Source organism: Drosophila novamexicana, unplaced genomic scaffold (genome assembly GCF_003285875.2).
Source record: "Drosophila novamexicana strain 15010-1031.04,08,12 unplaced genomic scaffold, DnovRS2.1 tig00000072-arrow-arrow-pilon, whole genome shotgun sequence".
Taxonomy (NCBI): domain Eukaryota; kingdom Metazoa; phylum Arthropoda; class Insecta; order Diptera; family Drosophilidae; genus Drosophila; species Drosophila novamexicana.
Window position 1 is genome coordinate 1194684 of NW_020824771.1, and position 12952 is coordinate 1207635.

General features: G+C 42.1%; 1 protein-coding gene across 1 annotated transcript; it reads right to left on the bottom strand.

The window, feature by feature from the left end:
- Positions 1 to 7399: 7399 nt before the first annotated feature.
- On the bottom strand, positions 7400 to 8143 carry LOC115771486 (microtubule-associated protein Jupiter-like). The gene is made up of 3 exons (XM_030717211.1): positions 8107 to 8143; positions 7886 to 8050; positions 7400 to 7822 (listed from the first exon to the last, which is right to left on the bottom strand). Exons 1-3 carry the CDS (start codon positions 8111 to 8113, stop codon positions 7728 to 7730), a joined length of 267 nt encoding a protein of 88 aa, XP_030573071.1. The 5' UTR covers positions 8114 to 8143; the 3' UTR covers positions 7400 to 7727.
- Positions 8144 to 12952: the final 4809 nt, after the last annotated feature.

The window sequence follows — 12952 nt, forward strand, 5'->3', positions numbered from 1 at the left end:
TGAGAAGGGGGGCGCCGGGCTGCGGGCTGGGTGTGCGGCAGCCAAAGGCTGGCAACCATGGTAGCCGCTTCCATCCATCAACGGCATCACTCAGTTTTGACATATCATTGAAATCTTAGCCCAACGTCGTCATCAACTGTGACGTTTCATTAACCTCTGTTCCACAATTGCCGTGGAAGGGCGCTGGAGAGGATGGACGTTGACGCGGGGGGGGCGGGGGAAGTGTTAATATCAACAAGCGACGAGTGTGCGACGCAATCTACTGATTTCCGCTTAACCAAGCCAAACATTGCATTTTTGATTAGAGCTGAAGTCGGCCCTAAGCCGTAGCCCGAAAATGTTGCCACAGGCAAACCAGAAACACACCAGGAATCTGTTGGAAGGGGCGTGGCAATGCTGCTACTGCTGCTGCTGGGGAAGTTGATGGAAGGGTGGGCGGGCCGGAACAGGCAACTGTTTGATATGCAGGAGGAGGGGGGTTATGGCATTTGGGGTGGGATCGATAGCAAGAAAATAATGAGGGAAAAGCTTGTTATTCTCTTATTATTGTTTTCTTTTCTACTGGCTCACTTATTTTCTACGTATCAGATAAAGCTAGACTTGTGTAAGAAAAGCAATTTTGTCTGAGAAAATAAGGCAACTCTATAAATTAGTGTTGCATAATGTCATTTTTAACTGCTCTAAAAGAGATATTATGTTTTCTTGAAATGTGTCCACTTTAAGATATTACGACCCTTTATAGTTTATATAGAAGGGTTTAGTCTAGATATATAAGGGTATATAGAAGGGTATAAGAAATAAAAGCATGTTGTGCAACACTTATTTATAGTCTTGCCTTATATTCATGTCGATATAGCCGTATACGTCCGTTAGTCTGTCTGTTTCTAAGGAAACTGAAAGAGTCTCAGCAGACAGCACATGTGTCGAAGTAGTCCGGATCGAACCACAATATCATATGGCTGTCAGGTGTATGTTTGTTCCATAATTAAGTTATAGTATTTACAACTTGTTTTTCAAAGTATCTTGATTCAATGTGCTCCTAGTATCTAGGCGAAATCGGAATTATCTTATATATGTGTCAGAACCCATAACAATTAGATAAAGCCCAGTAATTATAAGCAATCCAAGAATAAAGTCAAAGAACATTAGCAAAATCTGTACAGCATATAATTACTGTATCATACATATATATATCGCTATAAGAAGAATCTATGAAGAATAGTTAAGATATATTGACCAAACTCTGCAATTACGAACATTATGCTAACTAAGCTCGCTCCAACAAAAAGTCATACTTCCAACATAAAGTCGACCTACTATATCATATTTTTCCCATAGCAAAAATCGGTTGTATATAAAGCTTTTCTATAAAAGCACTTTGAAGCCGTATGCAAGGGTATTTAAACTTCAGCGGGCCGAAGATAGACGCTACCTCCGATATAAATATTGTATTTATCTTTTAAAATTATAGATTACATTTTGTTTTAGGGTTCAAGTCCTCTTTCTATGCTAATCTTCCATCTTCTGCAGCATATTATATTCACATTATGGTTCATACATGTGTGTGTGCGTGTGTATCTTGATGCTGCGATTTGGGGTTGATTTGTGTCTTCTTGCATCTTCATATTTTGTTCCAAACTGTCTTCGAAGTTTTGTGAAATTATGCAAAAATCGAAAAAGAAGAAAACTGAACGCTATTTGTTGTTGTATCCTCGGGGATATTTTTCTGTTCACTGAATTTTGTTGTTAATGCCAAACTGATTTCCCAGCTCAGGCAAGGGTTGTCAACGGTCTCTGTTTTTGATAACCCAAACCCCGCCCCCTAGCACAGACACACGTGTCGCAGGCATCGATTTAAATAAATTTGACGTGCAGCAAAGTTGACAAACACTTTTTTTTTCTGTTCGTTGAGGAACTAACCCGCCAGCTAATGATGAAATTTCAATAAATGTCATTTGGTCTGCGCCAAGTGTCAACACGGCAGCGACCAGTCCCAACGAAGGCCCCAGACTTGGTTTGGGCCCAGCTGTCAGCTTGTTTGGAGTGCGCGTTCAATGCGTTAATAATGACACTTTTTTCTGGGTGGGAGGGCATTGGCTGGTCGGCTCCAACTAGCCAGTTGCCCAGTTGCAGCCCCTAAATTTAATTACTTTTTCATAGCTCATACGCACTGTTCGACTGCCAGCAGAGACAGAGAGAGAGAAGAGAGGCGAGAGAGAGAGAGACAATGGCCGCTGGTGATTGAAACTCGTTTAAATTTGCATGTAACAAGCAGGCGAAGAAGAAATTGCCAACTGCGTTCGCTCGTTCTGATTGCAGACAGTTCTGTCACGCCCCCCGCTCCCCCCCCCCCCCCCCCCCCCCCCCATTCCATTCCTCCTCCTCCCCAACACGTAGAGAGTCAGAGGTCATTCAATAGTTGACAGTTTTATAGTCAGTTGTCGTTGATTGTCACAATGGTCATTTAATATTTGGACATTCGCACTCGTCGCTGGCATTGTCTGTGTGCGAGGAAATTGTTTGCTGGAGCCGACATATTTGATCAGGTCCTTGTCTACGCTATAGCGCACATGTCGGACCAGTTGATGGAGTGCTCGAATGAAACTAGTTCCAAGAGTTTTGTGTATATACATTGTGTGATTTTCGAAGCAATCTACAGCTGCATATCCATATATCATTTTGTACTTATTTAAACCAAAAGTTCCCCAATCAAATTGATTCAAGCTCAAGTCTGCTGCTTGTTTCGAGCTCAGACAAAATGATCGGGAAAACTTTCGGGGCAAAGCAATCGCTTTACAAACTCCGCTTGCTCGACATTTTGAAAATCTGTCAGTTCGTCACCAATGTCAATTATCTCATCCTCCGAATCGGCAATAAGCATAATATCCCTGTGGCCGGCCGTTTTCCTGTTCTGCTCCTTGTAGGCTTGAACATCTCTCGCCAGTTTCTCAATTTCCAGCTCCAGCATATGGATGCGCTGGTCGGTTGTGAGTCGGTGTTGCTTTAGATCTGGATTGTAATTCGACATTCTGCGCTTGTTGTGGTTTTCTGTAAACATTTTTGATTGGGATCAGAGCTGGTTTAGCCAGTTTTACATTGGATTAACTTACATTTTGATAAGTTTTATTCAATTATTTATTACAGCACTGCGATTTTCGAAAAGCTGTGCCACAAGCTTGCGTTGTGCAACACTGGCTAGCTTCAGCACGACACGCTGCCTATCGAATATCGAATATCGATAGTTATTGTACGTTCGATTGCGTGCGAACGCAATTGTTTAATATGGACTTGAACAACAATTGTCCTATTTTTGAATTGCCCTTAAAGCCGAAAGCCAGCCAATTGTGAATTTAATGCACGGCTGTGGCCCATTATGCCAGTTGACAGATTTTCATAATGGCTATTTCATTGGCGGCCCGCTCCACTGGGCGACCACTCGATAGTCGTGGGCAGCCCGTTTACTTGCGGTTTTTGTGCAAATTCAAAGCCCCGCCGCCGGCAGGCAGGCAGGCAGGCAGCTCGCCACATTTCCGGCTTTTCGAGTCGTGTGTGAAATATTAAAATTCAATTAAAATGGCGTTAATCCCGGACAGCCAGCAGGCAATAATGCTGCCATCGGCTGACATAATTGTCAACCCCATTGGACATCCATCCATGTCATGTACAGCGCTCCGCACTTACCATAATGATGCTCATCAGCGTCGGCTCCTGCTCCTCCGCCGGACCTGCTCCATGTGCTTTTTTTTTTGTCTCGCCAGCCTCAATGGGGCGACTGCTGCTGATTTTAAAACTCGCATGCAAATTGCACTTCAGACATCCATTTATCATCAATGCCCAGCATTCAGTGCGGCGACCAGTCGTCGATAATGGTTAATTAATAAATATCTTGTCCATTGAAATGGCATAAACCTGACTGAGATTGGTTTGAAGAGACCCTTCAATCGGCCAATTGCAAATAATTATTCAAGTTCTATTGACCCACTCATAAAAACGGGTCGAACACTTTGTCTAGCCACTAGACCAAGCTAATTATGTGCTAAAAGCTATATTTAAAAATATGTTTTTATACTGAAATTGTTTTTGTATACCCTTTCACCTTCCACTTCATGACAATATTATCATAAAAGTGCAACGCATAGGAGACACTTCCAAACCTGAGCGTCTGTTTCTATCTTTCTGAACCTTTGGTCTTTCCGTCTAATAGATATAGTAGCTCGATCCGGCTAGCTCTGACATATATACGGCCTCCAATTGAAAAGCAGAGCAGATAAACTGAGGGATAAGTTGGCGTAAAAAAAGACAGTTGGGCAGATGGGATGACTGATCAAGCACATGTATGTATATAGTTTGGGAGAGAGATATTTCATATCATAACCTTATCCGTTAAAGCCTAGACCTTAAGGGCAAGCTGTTCGTTTCAGTCTATTGAATAGAAAATTACGTGTATGTGGCAAGTGCTTCTCATTTCCTATTGTCAAGTATCAGAGATGTCTGTTTGATTAGGCGTGCAGGCATCCAAATAAATACCAATAAGCAGGCACACACACACACACACACACCTAGTAGACACTTCAGGGCATCAAGGTGTCAACTGTACACGCACTCACACCCGCAACACCTCAGTCGAAGGACCAGACCTGGACCCCTTACAATTGAGGTGCTTGAGTCATCGAGTGGCGCGCTGCTTAAGTCAATATTTGAGGGCGAGCAAAAGTTTCGCTAACAACTTTTTTCTACCCTAAGCCCAGTGAAACTGTGTAAAAAGGGTATATGCGTTTTGTACATAGGTATGTAACGCACAGAAACTCGAATTTGTCCGCATTTGTAAACATATAGCTCTCGGAAACCAAAAGAGCTAGAGATGGAACTTGAATGATATACGATATATTAGCGATATTTTTCGATATTTTTATAGCATCGATAAATATCGATTTTGAGTCTTGTATTTTTAAGCATGAGCCGAATATCATAAGAGCTAAATTCATAAAACATGTTATGGAGGTTCGCGCATGACCAGGATATCTTTCCGAAAAATTGTATATAGATATAGATATAGATACAGTCTTTGGTATACACATGCCTTTGCGTGCTGTTTAAGCCCATCAAATTTCATATATATCTGACTATCAAAGTTCTTCCAGAACACATTCCCCCTTTTTTGGGGCTTGGGGAAGAGTAGCAGTATCTCCGAGTCGGGCACTCGCGACAGATAATACTTTTACTTGTTTCTGTTCTGGCAACAGCTGGAAAGAGTTTAGACCAAGTCTCTGCTGGGAGCTTGAAAACCTGAGGCTGGCAACTGACTAGCGACTAACGCCTTTGTCTACGCGGGGCGTTTCTGGCGTTGCCTTTGAACTTGCCACAGTCGCAACTTGACAAAGTGAAAATGCAGCGAAAATTTCAAAGGAAAACTGAGAGAATTGTGACTTTCCAGAGGAGCATGGGCGCGGCTGTGTGTGAGTGTGTGTGTGGGCACAACTTATTGGCTGTCGTTTGTTAAATTTTTAAATTTTACTATTTGATAGGTAGAAAGGAATACATTTTGCTAGCCGAGGAACGCCTCATTGATTGCCCATTTAGAACCGCAAAATTTAATTTATCTGCCATCAGTTGATGTTCTTGCGGTTTGCCAATGCACACACACACACACACGCACACACACTGTCCTCTATATTGTCAGATCCCGACAAAAAACCCAAACCCCAACACAAATGTGTTGGCCCTTTGTTTGGCGTTTGCTTGGGGACCCATGTCAAAAATTGTACAACAGCGCCCGGGCGCTTGCTTTTCTGATAACATTCGTGCTCTCTCTCTCTCTTCCTCTATATATATATGTGTGTGTGTAGTCATGTGTGATTGTGTAGCTGACTGGTTGTGCGTGTGTGTGTGGTGTTTAAGATATCATCTGTCTCTGACGCATCCCAGTCCCCAAATCCCCTAGCCACCTAGTCCCAGCCCCAGCCCCGACCCCAGCCGCAGCTCCAGTCCCTGCCCCGGCCCAGCTCTCGCCCAGCTCCCGCCGCAGTTCTGGCCAAACGTTGGGCACTTCCGCTTCGGCTTTGGCTGCTGCCATTGCCACCTGCCGTTTGACACCTAAATTCGCTCATTGTTGGCATCGTGAGCGTTACTTTTATGAACTTGTAGCTGCCTCGGTAATCCCATTGACAGCGAGAGCGAGTAGTAAACTCCGAGACACACACCCACATAAGGGAATTGATAGACACACTCGCACACATCTTAGCCCACACTCAAATTTCGGCACTTCATTCAATTCGCAATTCGCAATTCGTTTGAACAATTGAAATACGATTAGCGCCAAGGTGTTCGCAGGGGTTTCGGGTATGGCTCCCGGCTGGCTGTGTTTTCTGGGCGCCTTTCGGTGTGATGGCAACATTTTTTGATTTATGTGAAATTGAGTTAAATTCGCTTCGCTCACACATCCCCGCCTCCGCCTCGGCCTGCGCTCTGTAATCCCATGCTTGGGCGGGCGCGTTCTAATCAAGACTATTCACTGGCCATAAATCAAATTAAATGGCTGTCACATATCGTGGGGCGCCCAGTTCCTAAGCTCCTCCAATGCTTGTTGTGGGTAGCTGTGCTGTCAGCTGGGCGTAATTAAAAGCTGGCGAAAAAATGGGAGGAAACTGGGTAGGGAATTGTTCAAATGCCGCGTTAGACAATAAATTAATAACCAGAATTAAATTCTTAAAAAAAGACTACATATAGTTAAGCCCTTATTCATACTCCAGACTCCATTTAAAATCTAAAAACCAGTGCTCAAAGCTAAAAGAAATTCTGACGCCGGTTTAGTTCACGGTTCCAATTACGCAACAGCCTGCGGTTCGGTTCACTAACCTGAATTTACACATCCTTCAACCCAGATTTTGCTTTACATAGAGAGTATTTAACAATCGCATGAAGCATTGAAAACATTGGCAAGTTTTTCAAATATAATTTGAGGCTGGATCCACAAAAAAAACATTCCAATTTGATACCAAAGTTGTTACCTAAACTCCAATCAAGGTCAAGAACTAGGCTTGGAAGCCAAATACAATACTGTCGCCAGTTCAGTTCTCGGTTACAATCACACTTCCCTTTGATTCACATATTTCTAGATTTATATGTATTTTAGTATCAAGATATTCAAGGTATAAGCCTCAAAGTTAGGGAACCAGGGCTGCATGCTACTGTCGCCGGTTCAGTTCATGAACTTCGTTTTATTTAGACTTTGGCTCACACATTTGGTTCGGCTCTTACCCAAGCCCCATTCAAAGTCAAGAACCAGGGCTTGCTGATGCTTTTAATCAGCCAACTTAGCTTAGATTCTGTTCACGAACCTTATCTTTACCAAAAAGAAAATTGATATCATTAAAACGCGTTTTGAGTGAGGCTGGATCTACATCAAATTGTTTTATTTTGAAGCTAAAGCATTTTTGAAAAATATCGTCATTCCTATTAAGTTTCTATAAAAAGTGTTTCGGTTCCGCTGTTCTTTCGGGCAACTGCTTTGGCTCATGGCTAAAAGTAAACTGAAATTGCGGCTTTGAACCAGGTTCGGTTCAAAAGCAGCCTTGAAATAAACCACAAACCCGAGTAGTCGCAATATCGAGCTGCAAAATTGTATAATTAAAATGGAAAACAGCGTCGTGTGGTTAAACAAAGGCAACTCGACATGGAGCTAATGTTGGGCGTCTTCTTGTGGCAAATAAACCAATTGATCGAGCTGCTTAGGAAAATGGACCTGGTCGACGACTTATTTTTCGGAGCACTTCCATATCGGTGTGACCAGATTTGTAGCCCTCGCCTGTAACCGGATTGCCAGCTGTTGAGAAGGTTTGCAAATGTTGAATGGTTAAATCAGAAAATTTCGACTCCAATTACGCACCTCGGTTCTTGGCTATTTTGGGCTTCAGACCACCGACACCATCTCCATTCAAGCCCATGCCGGTGATGGGATTGCGTGAGCAATTCGATGCTTGGTCGTTGGTCTCGTATTTTGGCTCCGAGATTTTGTCGCCCATATCGGAGTTTTGATTAAAAGCTTGCGAATCTTTAAATCGTTTAAAGGTTAGCTAAGCTGGGCAATATATAGAAGTTATAGCTCACCGTCCATTGTTGATTTTTAATATCAATTTAGATACGAGTTGGTTTTGTAACAAAATTAAATATACCGAAAATTTAAGGCTTTTGCTTTTTGGAAATTTTTTTTTGTTTGCTTTTTTCCGGTATGGAAATATAAAAATGGTTATTAACGTTCAAACCGACGAAAAATGGCAAAAATTTAAGTCAACGAATACTCCAGCTGTGTGTGTTCGTTTATTTTTTTTCTGGAAACTGCTTTTCCGAAGTATTTAAAATATATGAGTGCTGTTGAATGCTGAATATACACTGAGATTATTCAGTTGTTGTAGCAACTGCCTTATATGAGATGTATGGAAAACTTATATTTCAGATGAAAACTAGAAAGCATTTAAGGCAACGATTGCCATGTTGCTTGGTTTCCTAACAAAATTCATGACAGAGTTTTTGAGCACTGGCAATTCTGTGGGTTGGTTAACGGAAAAGTAGTTTTCCCTGTACTCAGCGGGTAAAATGGGTATAAAGAATAAAATGGTCTTGTGCAGGCAGAAGGAGGCATTTCCCCATGAAGTATATATATTGAGATATTCATTAATAGTCGAGTTGATCTAGCCATGTTCGTGTCCCCGTCTTCCGATCATTCTGAATGTCTGCCTGTCTGCCTTTCTATACGTCTGTCTGCCTGCCAGTCTATCCATCTGTCTGTCCGCATGTATGAACGCGTCGATATCAGAACCTATAAGAGCTAAAAACTTGAAATTTGAAATCTAGCTCCTCCCAGTCCATGCACAGTACGAGTTTGTTTCCAAAATCGATAACTCTCCCCGCTTTCAAGCAATCGATAAAAATCTATTTATCAAACTCTGTATTTTTGAGCATATCTCTTAAGTTTGATAAGCTGCTGTTAACAAATCTGACAAATTTGGATGTAGCTTCTAGAATAGTGTATAGATAGCTTGGTTTTGGTGTAAGAAGAACGTTTAGAGTATTGGCTAGTCGGGCACTTCCGACTCGAACTTCCTTACTCGGCAATTTTTTAATTTGTTCTTAACGCACTTTTACACGTAAGTATACAATTTGTGCGCCTGGACATGAAGTCGAAGAGTTATTCGAATTGTTATAACCAAAAAGTGTTTATGTTTTAAAACAGTTTTTCAAGATTTTGGATTTAGAAATTCAGACGAGTTCCGACAAAGTACAAAGTAGAGACAATATATGGACTATATATAATATATAGATTCATTTAAAACGCGCCAATCATTATTTAAATCTATAAATCATAGACTAAGGCACAGACTTTTACATCTAAATCTAAACCCAATTTGACATTTACTCGTTCCACTAAGTTTCTTAAATATGTTCAAAACCTTTTCAATATCAGCCCACTAGATCATATAGCTTCCATACTCAGGATTGGTCTTGTATGGATCGAAAAACAAAGCTTTTTGCTTGCACATGTTTCAAAATAAATCAAAATAAAGTTTTATTGAAGCTGAATGGCCTTAATGTGCCTAAAAAATCTCTTATATCTTTCTCCATATGCATTAGCCAATCGGCTTATCCTATTAGAAGAGCTTGAGTTCCTGCCCCTCGCATTGCAGCTTGCTGCATTTGATTAGCTGCAACATATTGTGGCCCAGAGCTGTCGCTTTTTGACTTTGTAGCTGCAGCTGCTTCCTTTGCTCCGGCTGCACTTTCGCTCAGCTCCCTGCGCCTCGAGAGTGGCTAATTTACAGTAGCCCACCCCGATCCTTTAAACTTCAAAGGCGAACTGTTGCTTAGAGCGCGCACATGGCCGGGTAAGGAGTAGGCAGCTAGTCCAACAATGTTGCCAAACACTTCACGTGATAGGCAGCCTGGCCTGGTAGGCTCGCCTTTGACACTGTGAAACGTGCTGCGCCAGCAGCCCGTCCAGCTACCAGGCTTCCATTTCCCAGCTACCACACTTCAAGTGCATTTGTTTTTTGGCTTTTGTTTTAATTGGCATGCGACCCGGCTTGAAGGAGTCGTCGCTGTGCGCTCTGATCCAGCTGCTCCAGCTGTGCTGTGCTCCCTTGTCGCTCTCCCTAAACTACATGATGACTCCCCCCCTCCCCCTCCCTCCTCACCTTCTCTAGCGCCCCACACACTTCGCTCATTAAACATTTACTCGCAACGCTTTGTCGGCGTGAACTTTGATGTTGACTTTGTCAGGACGCTGAGGACTGCATTTGCTCCCTAAACCTGCCGCCCTCTTTCTCATTTCTCCCTCCTCCTCCCCCCTGTCGCACACTCTCTTCTATATGCAGAAGAGATAACCACTTGAGATTGCATCTCTCGTTGCTTTTGCCACTGCGCTCGGCTCTCGTTTTGTCTTGTGAAAAATGCACTTTGCCGCAATTTGTGGCGCTTGCAAGGAAGAGGTGTGTGTGTGTGTGGGTGTTTGTGTGCGTGTGTGTGCGCCCTTAGCTGATAGCCTCGCGTGCATATCTATGCAAGGCACCAGCCCCTCCGGCCGTCATGTTGTGTTGCACTTGCAGCAGCTCTTGTGTTGCATTTTCCACAAAAATTAACATGAGATTTGTGGAAAATGTTGTTTACGGTTGCGACTTGTCGCCTTTGTATACTCTGCTTTCGGAGCTAAAGAGAGTATATTAGTTTAGTGTTTGGCTGTTCGAAACGTTTGAAGTGAGCGAATTATCCCAGCTAAACTTCTGGCAACATAGCCTGTTCTATTTCTGGCAACAGAGCATTGTGCCGTCGGGCGATGCTGACCAATATTCCACAACTAGCTCTCACATCAGCAAAAATAGAGTTCATTGCAGAGCTAAGTCTTATAAAAAAATGTCCTGAGCTGACTGCCACTAGTAGGTTTGACTAAAGCGGAAATAAAGGTTTTTATAAGGTTTTATAGTTAAAAGTTGTTTTGAAAGATAACTTAAAGAAATATTTCCATTCGGATTCGAGATCCCCAGGATGCCCTAACTTTATCTGACTTGAGAAAAGAGTTGAGTTTTACAATCAAATGTTGACTTAAAAGAAAAGTAAATTGGTTCTAGGTTGTATTATCAAATGATTTTTGGTAGATTCTTTTGAAAAAAGAGATATTTCAGATTCTTAAATTATTCATTCATTCAAATTTTTCCTTCATTCAAATTGGAGACCCACAGTATCTACCTAAAACTATTCTCTATTTTAAAATTCATGACAATTACTTGGAAACAATAGATATAAATAACTTTATTTTCTCTGCATAGCCCTAATTTTGTGAACTTTGGTCTAAATAGCGGAAACTCTTCAACCTCCCCTTTCATATAACTAGCTTAAGCTGGCAGTTATAGTTGGCGGAACTGTTTTCTTAATAAAATTTAAATAAATTAAAAAACAGATAAAATACGTATGAGAATGCTCTCAGCTCCTTCTGTCTTTCACGAGCTCTCCCCATCTCTCTTTAGCCGCCTCAAGCACTTCCTCTGTCTCTTTCTTTCGCAGAGTCATCGCAAAAGTATGCAACTACTTTTTCGTTGATTGCTGACCAATTAATGCTGTTACTGTACCTGCGAAACACACACACACACACAGAGAGAACTGTCTCGCATGGCAAATACAATCAAAATTAAAACGCACATGCCATAAATCAAAGGCTTTTTGCCAGGGACTTTTGCAACTAAACAATGCAATAGAGTCCCGGGCATGAGGCTCCACTAGAAGTCGAGCAGTTGAGTCGAGGATTCGAGCCGAGTCGAGTCGGGGATTCGAGTTGTGTTTGGCATTGTCATGTTGTCTGTGGTCCTGTGGCAAACGGCAATTCACTTAGGCTTCGCAACCATGCACACACCCCCCCCCCCCCCCCCCCCCTCTTGCCTCACGTTCAACTTGGCATCGTTTACCTAGCCATTCAAAATGCGACTACCTGTATTTATGGGTTTCCACTGGGGCTTTTATCTGCCAGTTGGATTCCATTCATGAAAATTTTTCATTCACTTATGCTCCTTTCTCTCTCTCTCTCTCTCTCTCTCTCTCCCTCTCTTGGTCTTTAAGCCCCTCTCTAGCAGTTTATGCCTTCATCTAAAGTTGAGCCGCGTTTGTTGAGCGCTTGCTGCCATTTGTTATTGTTGTGGCTGTTGTTGTTGTTGTTGCAGTTGTTGCAGTTGCATTTTAAGCGCTCGCTTGTTTTTTATGCAGCTGAAGTAGCTTCCAGCTTGCAGTTTGGAGCTCTCTATGAAGCGGCCATTGTTTGCATATGCTTGCTAGCTGCATTCCTTTGATCTTTCGCCAAGTGAAAGCGTTGGCGCCCAACTTCAGCTCAGCCCAGCCCCGCCCCGCCCCGCCTTCCCTCAAGATAGTAGCACGCCCACTTGCCACTCTGATGCACTGCCAAAGTTAATTGCAAGGCCTGATATCACATACATATGCGTATAGCTTTTCTTTGCGGGCTCTAATTAAAAATATTTCTTTTTTTTATTTTTTTTTATTTTTGCAATTTTCCCTTTTTTGATATTTTGTTGCATGTTGCGGCAAGTGCCGCTCGCTGCGGTTGTTTGTGTTGCATTTGTCGCTAACTAAGCGCAATTAAAATGGTCAAAGTTGAACCGAGCAATGCCAACTACAGGTCCTTTTTTAGGATTATAAAACTGAAGGACTCACCCTTTTACGAATTACTAGAGCACTTCTAATTTTGCATTTTTGCAGAGCCTTGAAAATGCCTTTGATGTGTCAAACACATCAAAATATGAGTTCCTTTTGCGCCTTTAAAAACACAAAACCTTGTAGTTTTTTAGTTAAAATAAATGGAAATAATGCGACTTTTATAATATACTTTGTATCTCTTTATATTTAAGCAGCTTGACCTTAAAGTTCTTTAGTTTCTTCTTATAACTGAGCTGCTTATATA

What these genes read in the sequence shown, in the direction of transcription:
- LOC115771486 (XM_030717211.1), bottom strand. An exon ending in CAAAATAGCCAAGAACCGAG is followed by an intron (nt 7,823 to 7,885) that starts GTGCGTAATTGG and finishes CCTTCTCAACAG; the next exon opens with CTGGCAATCCGGTTACAGGC.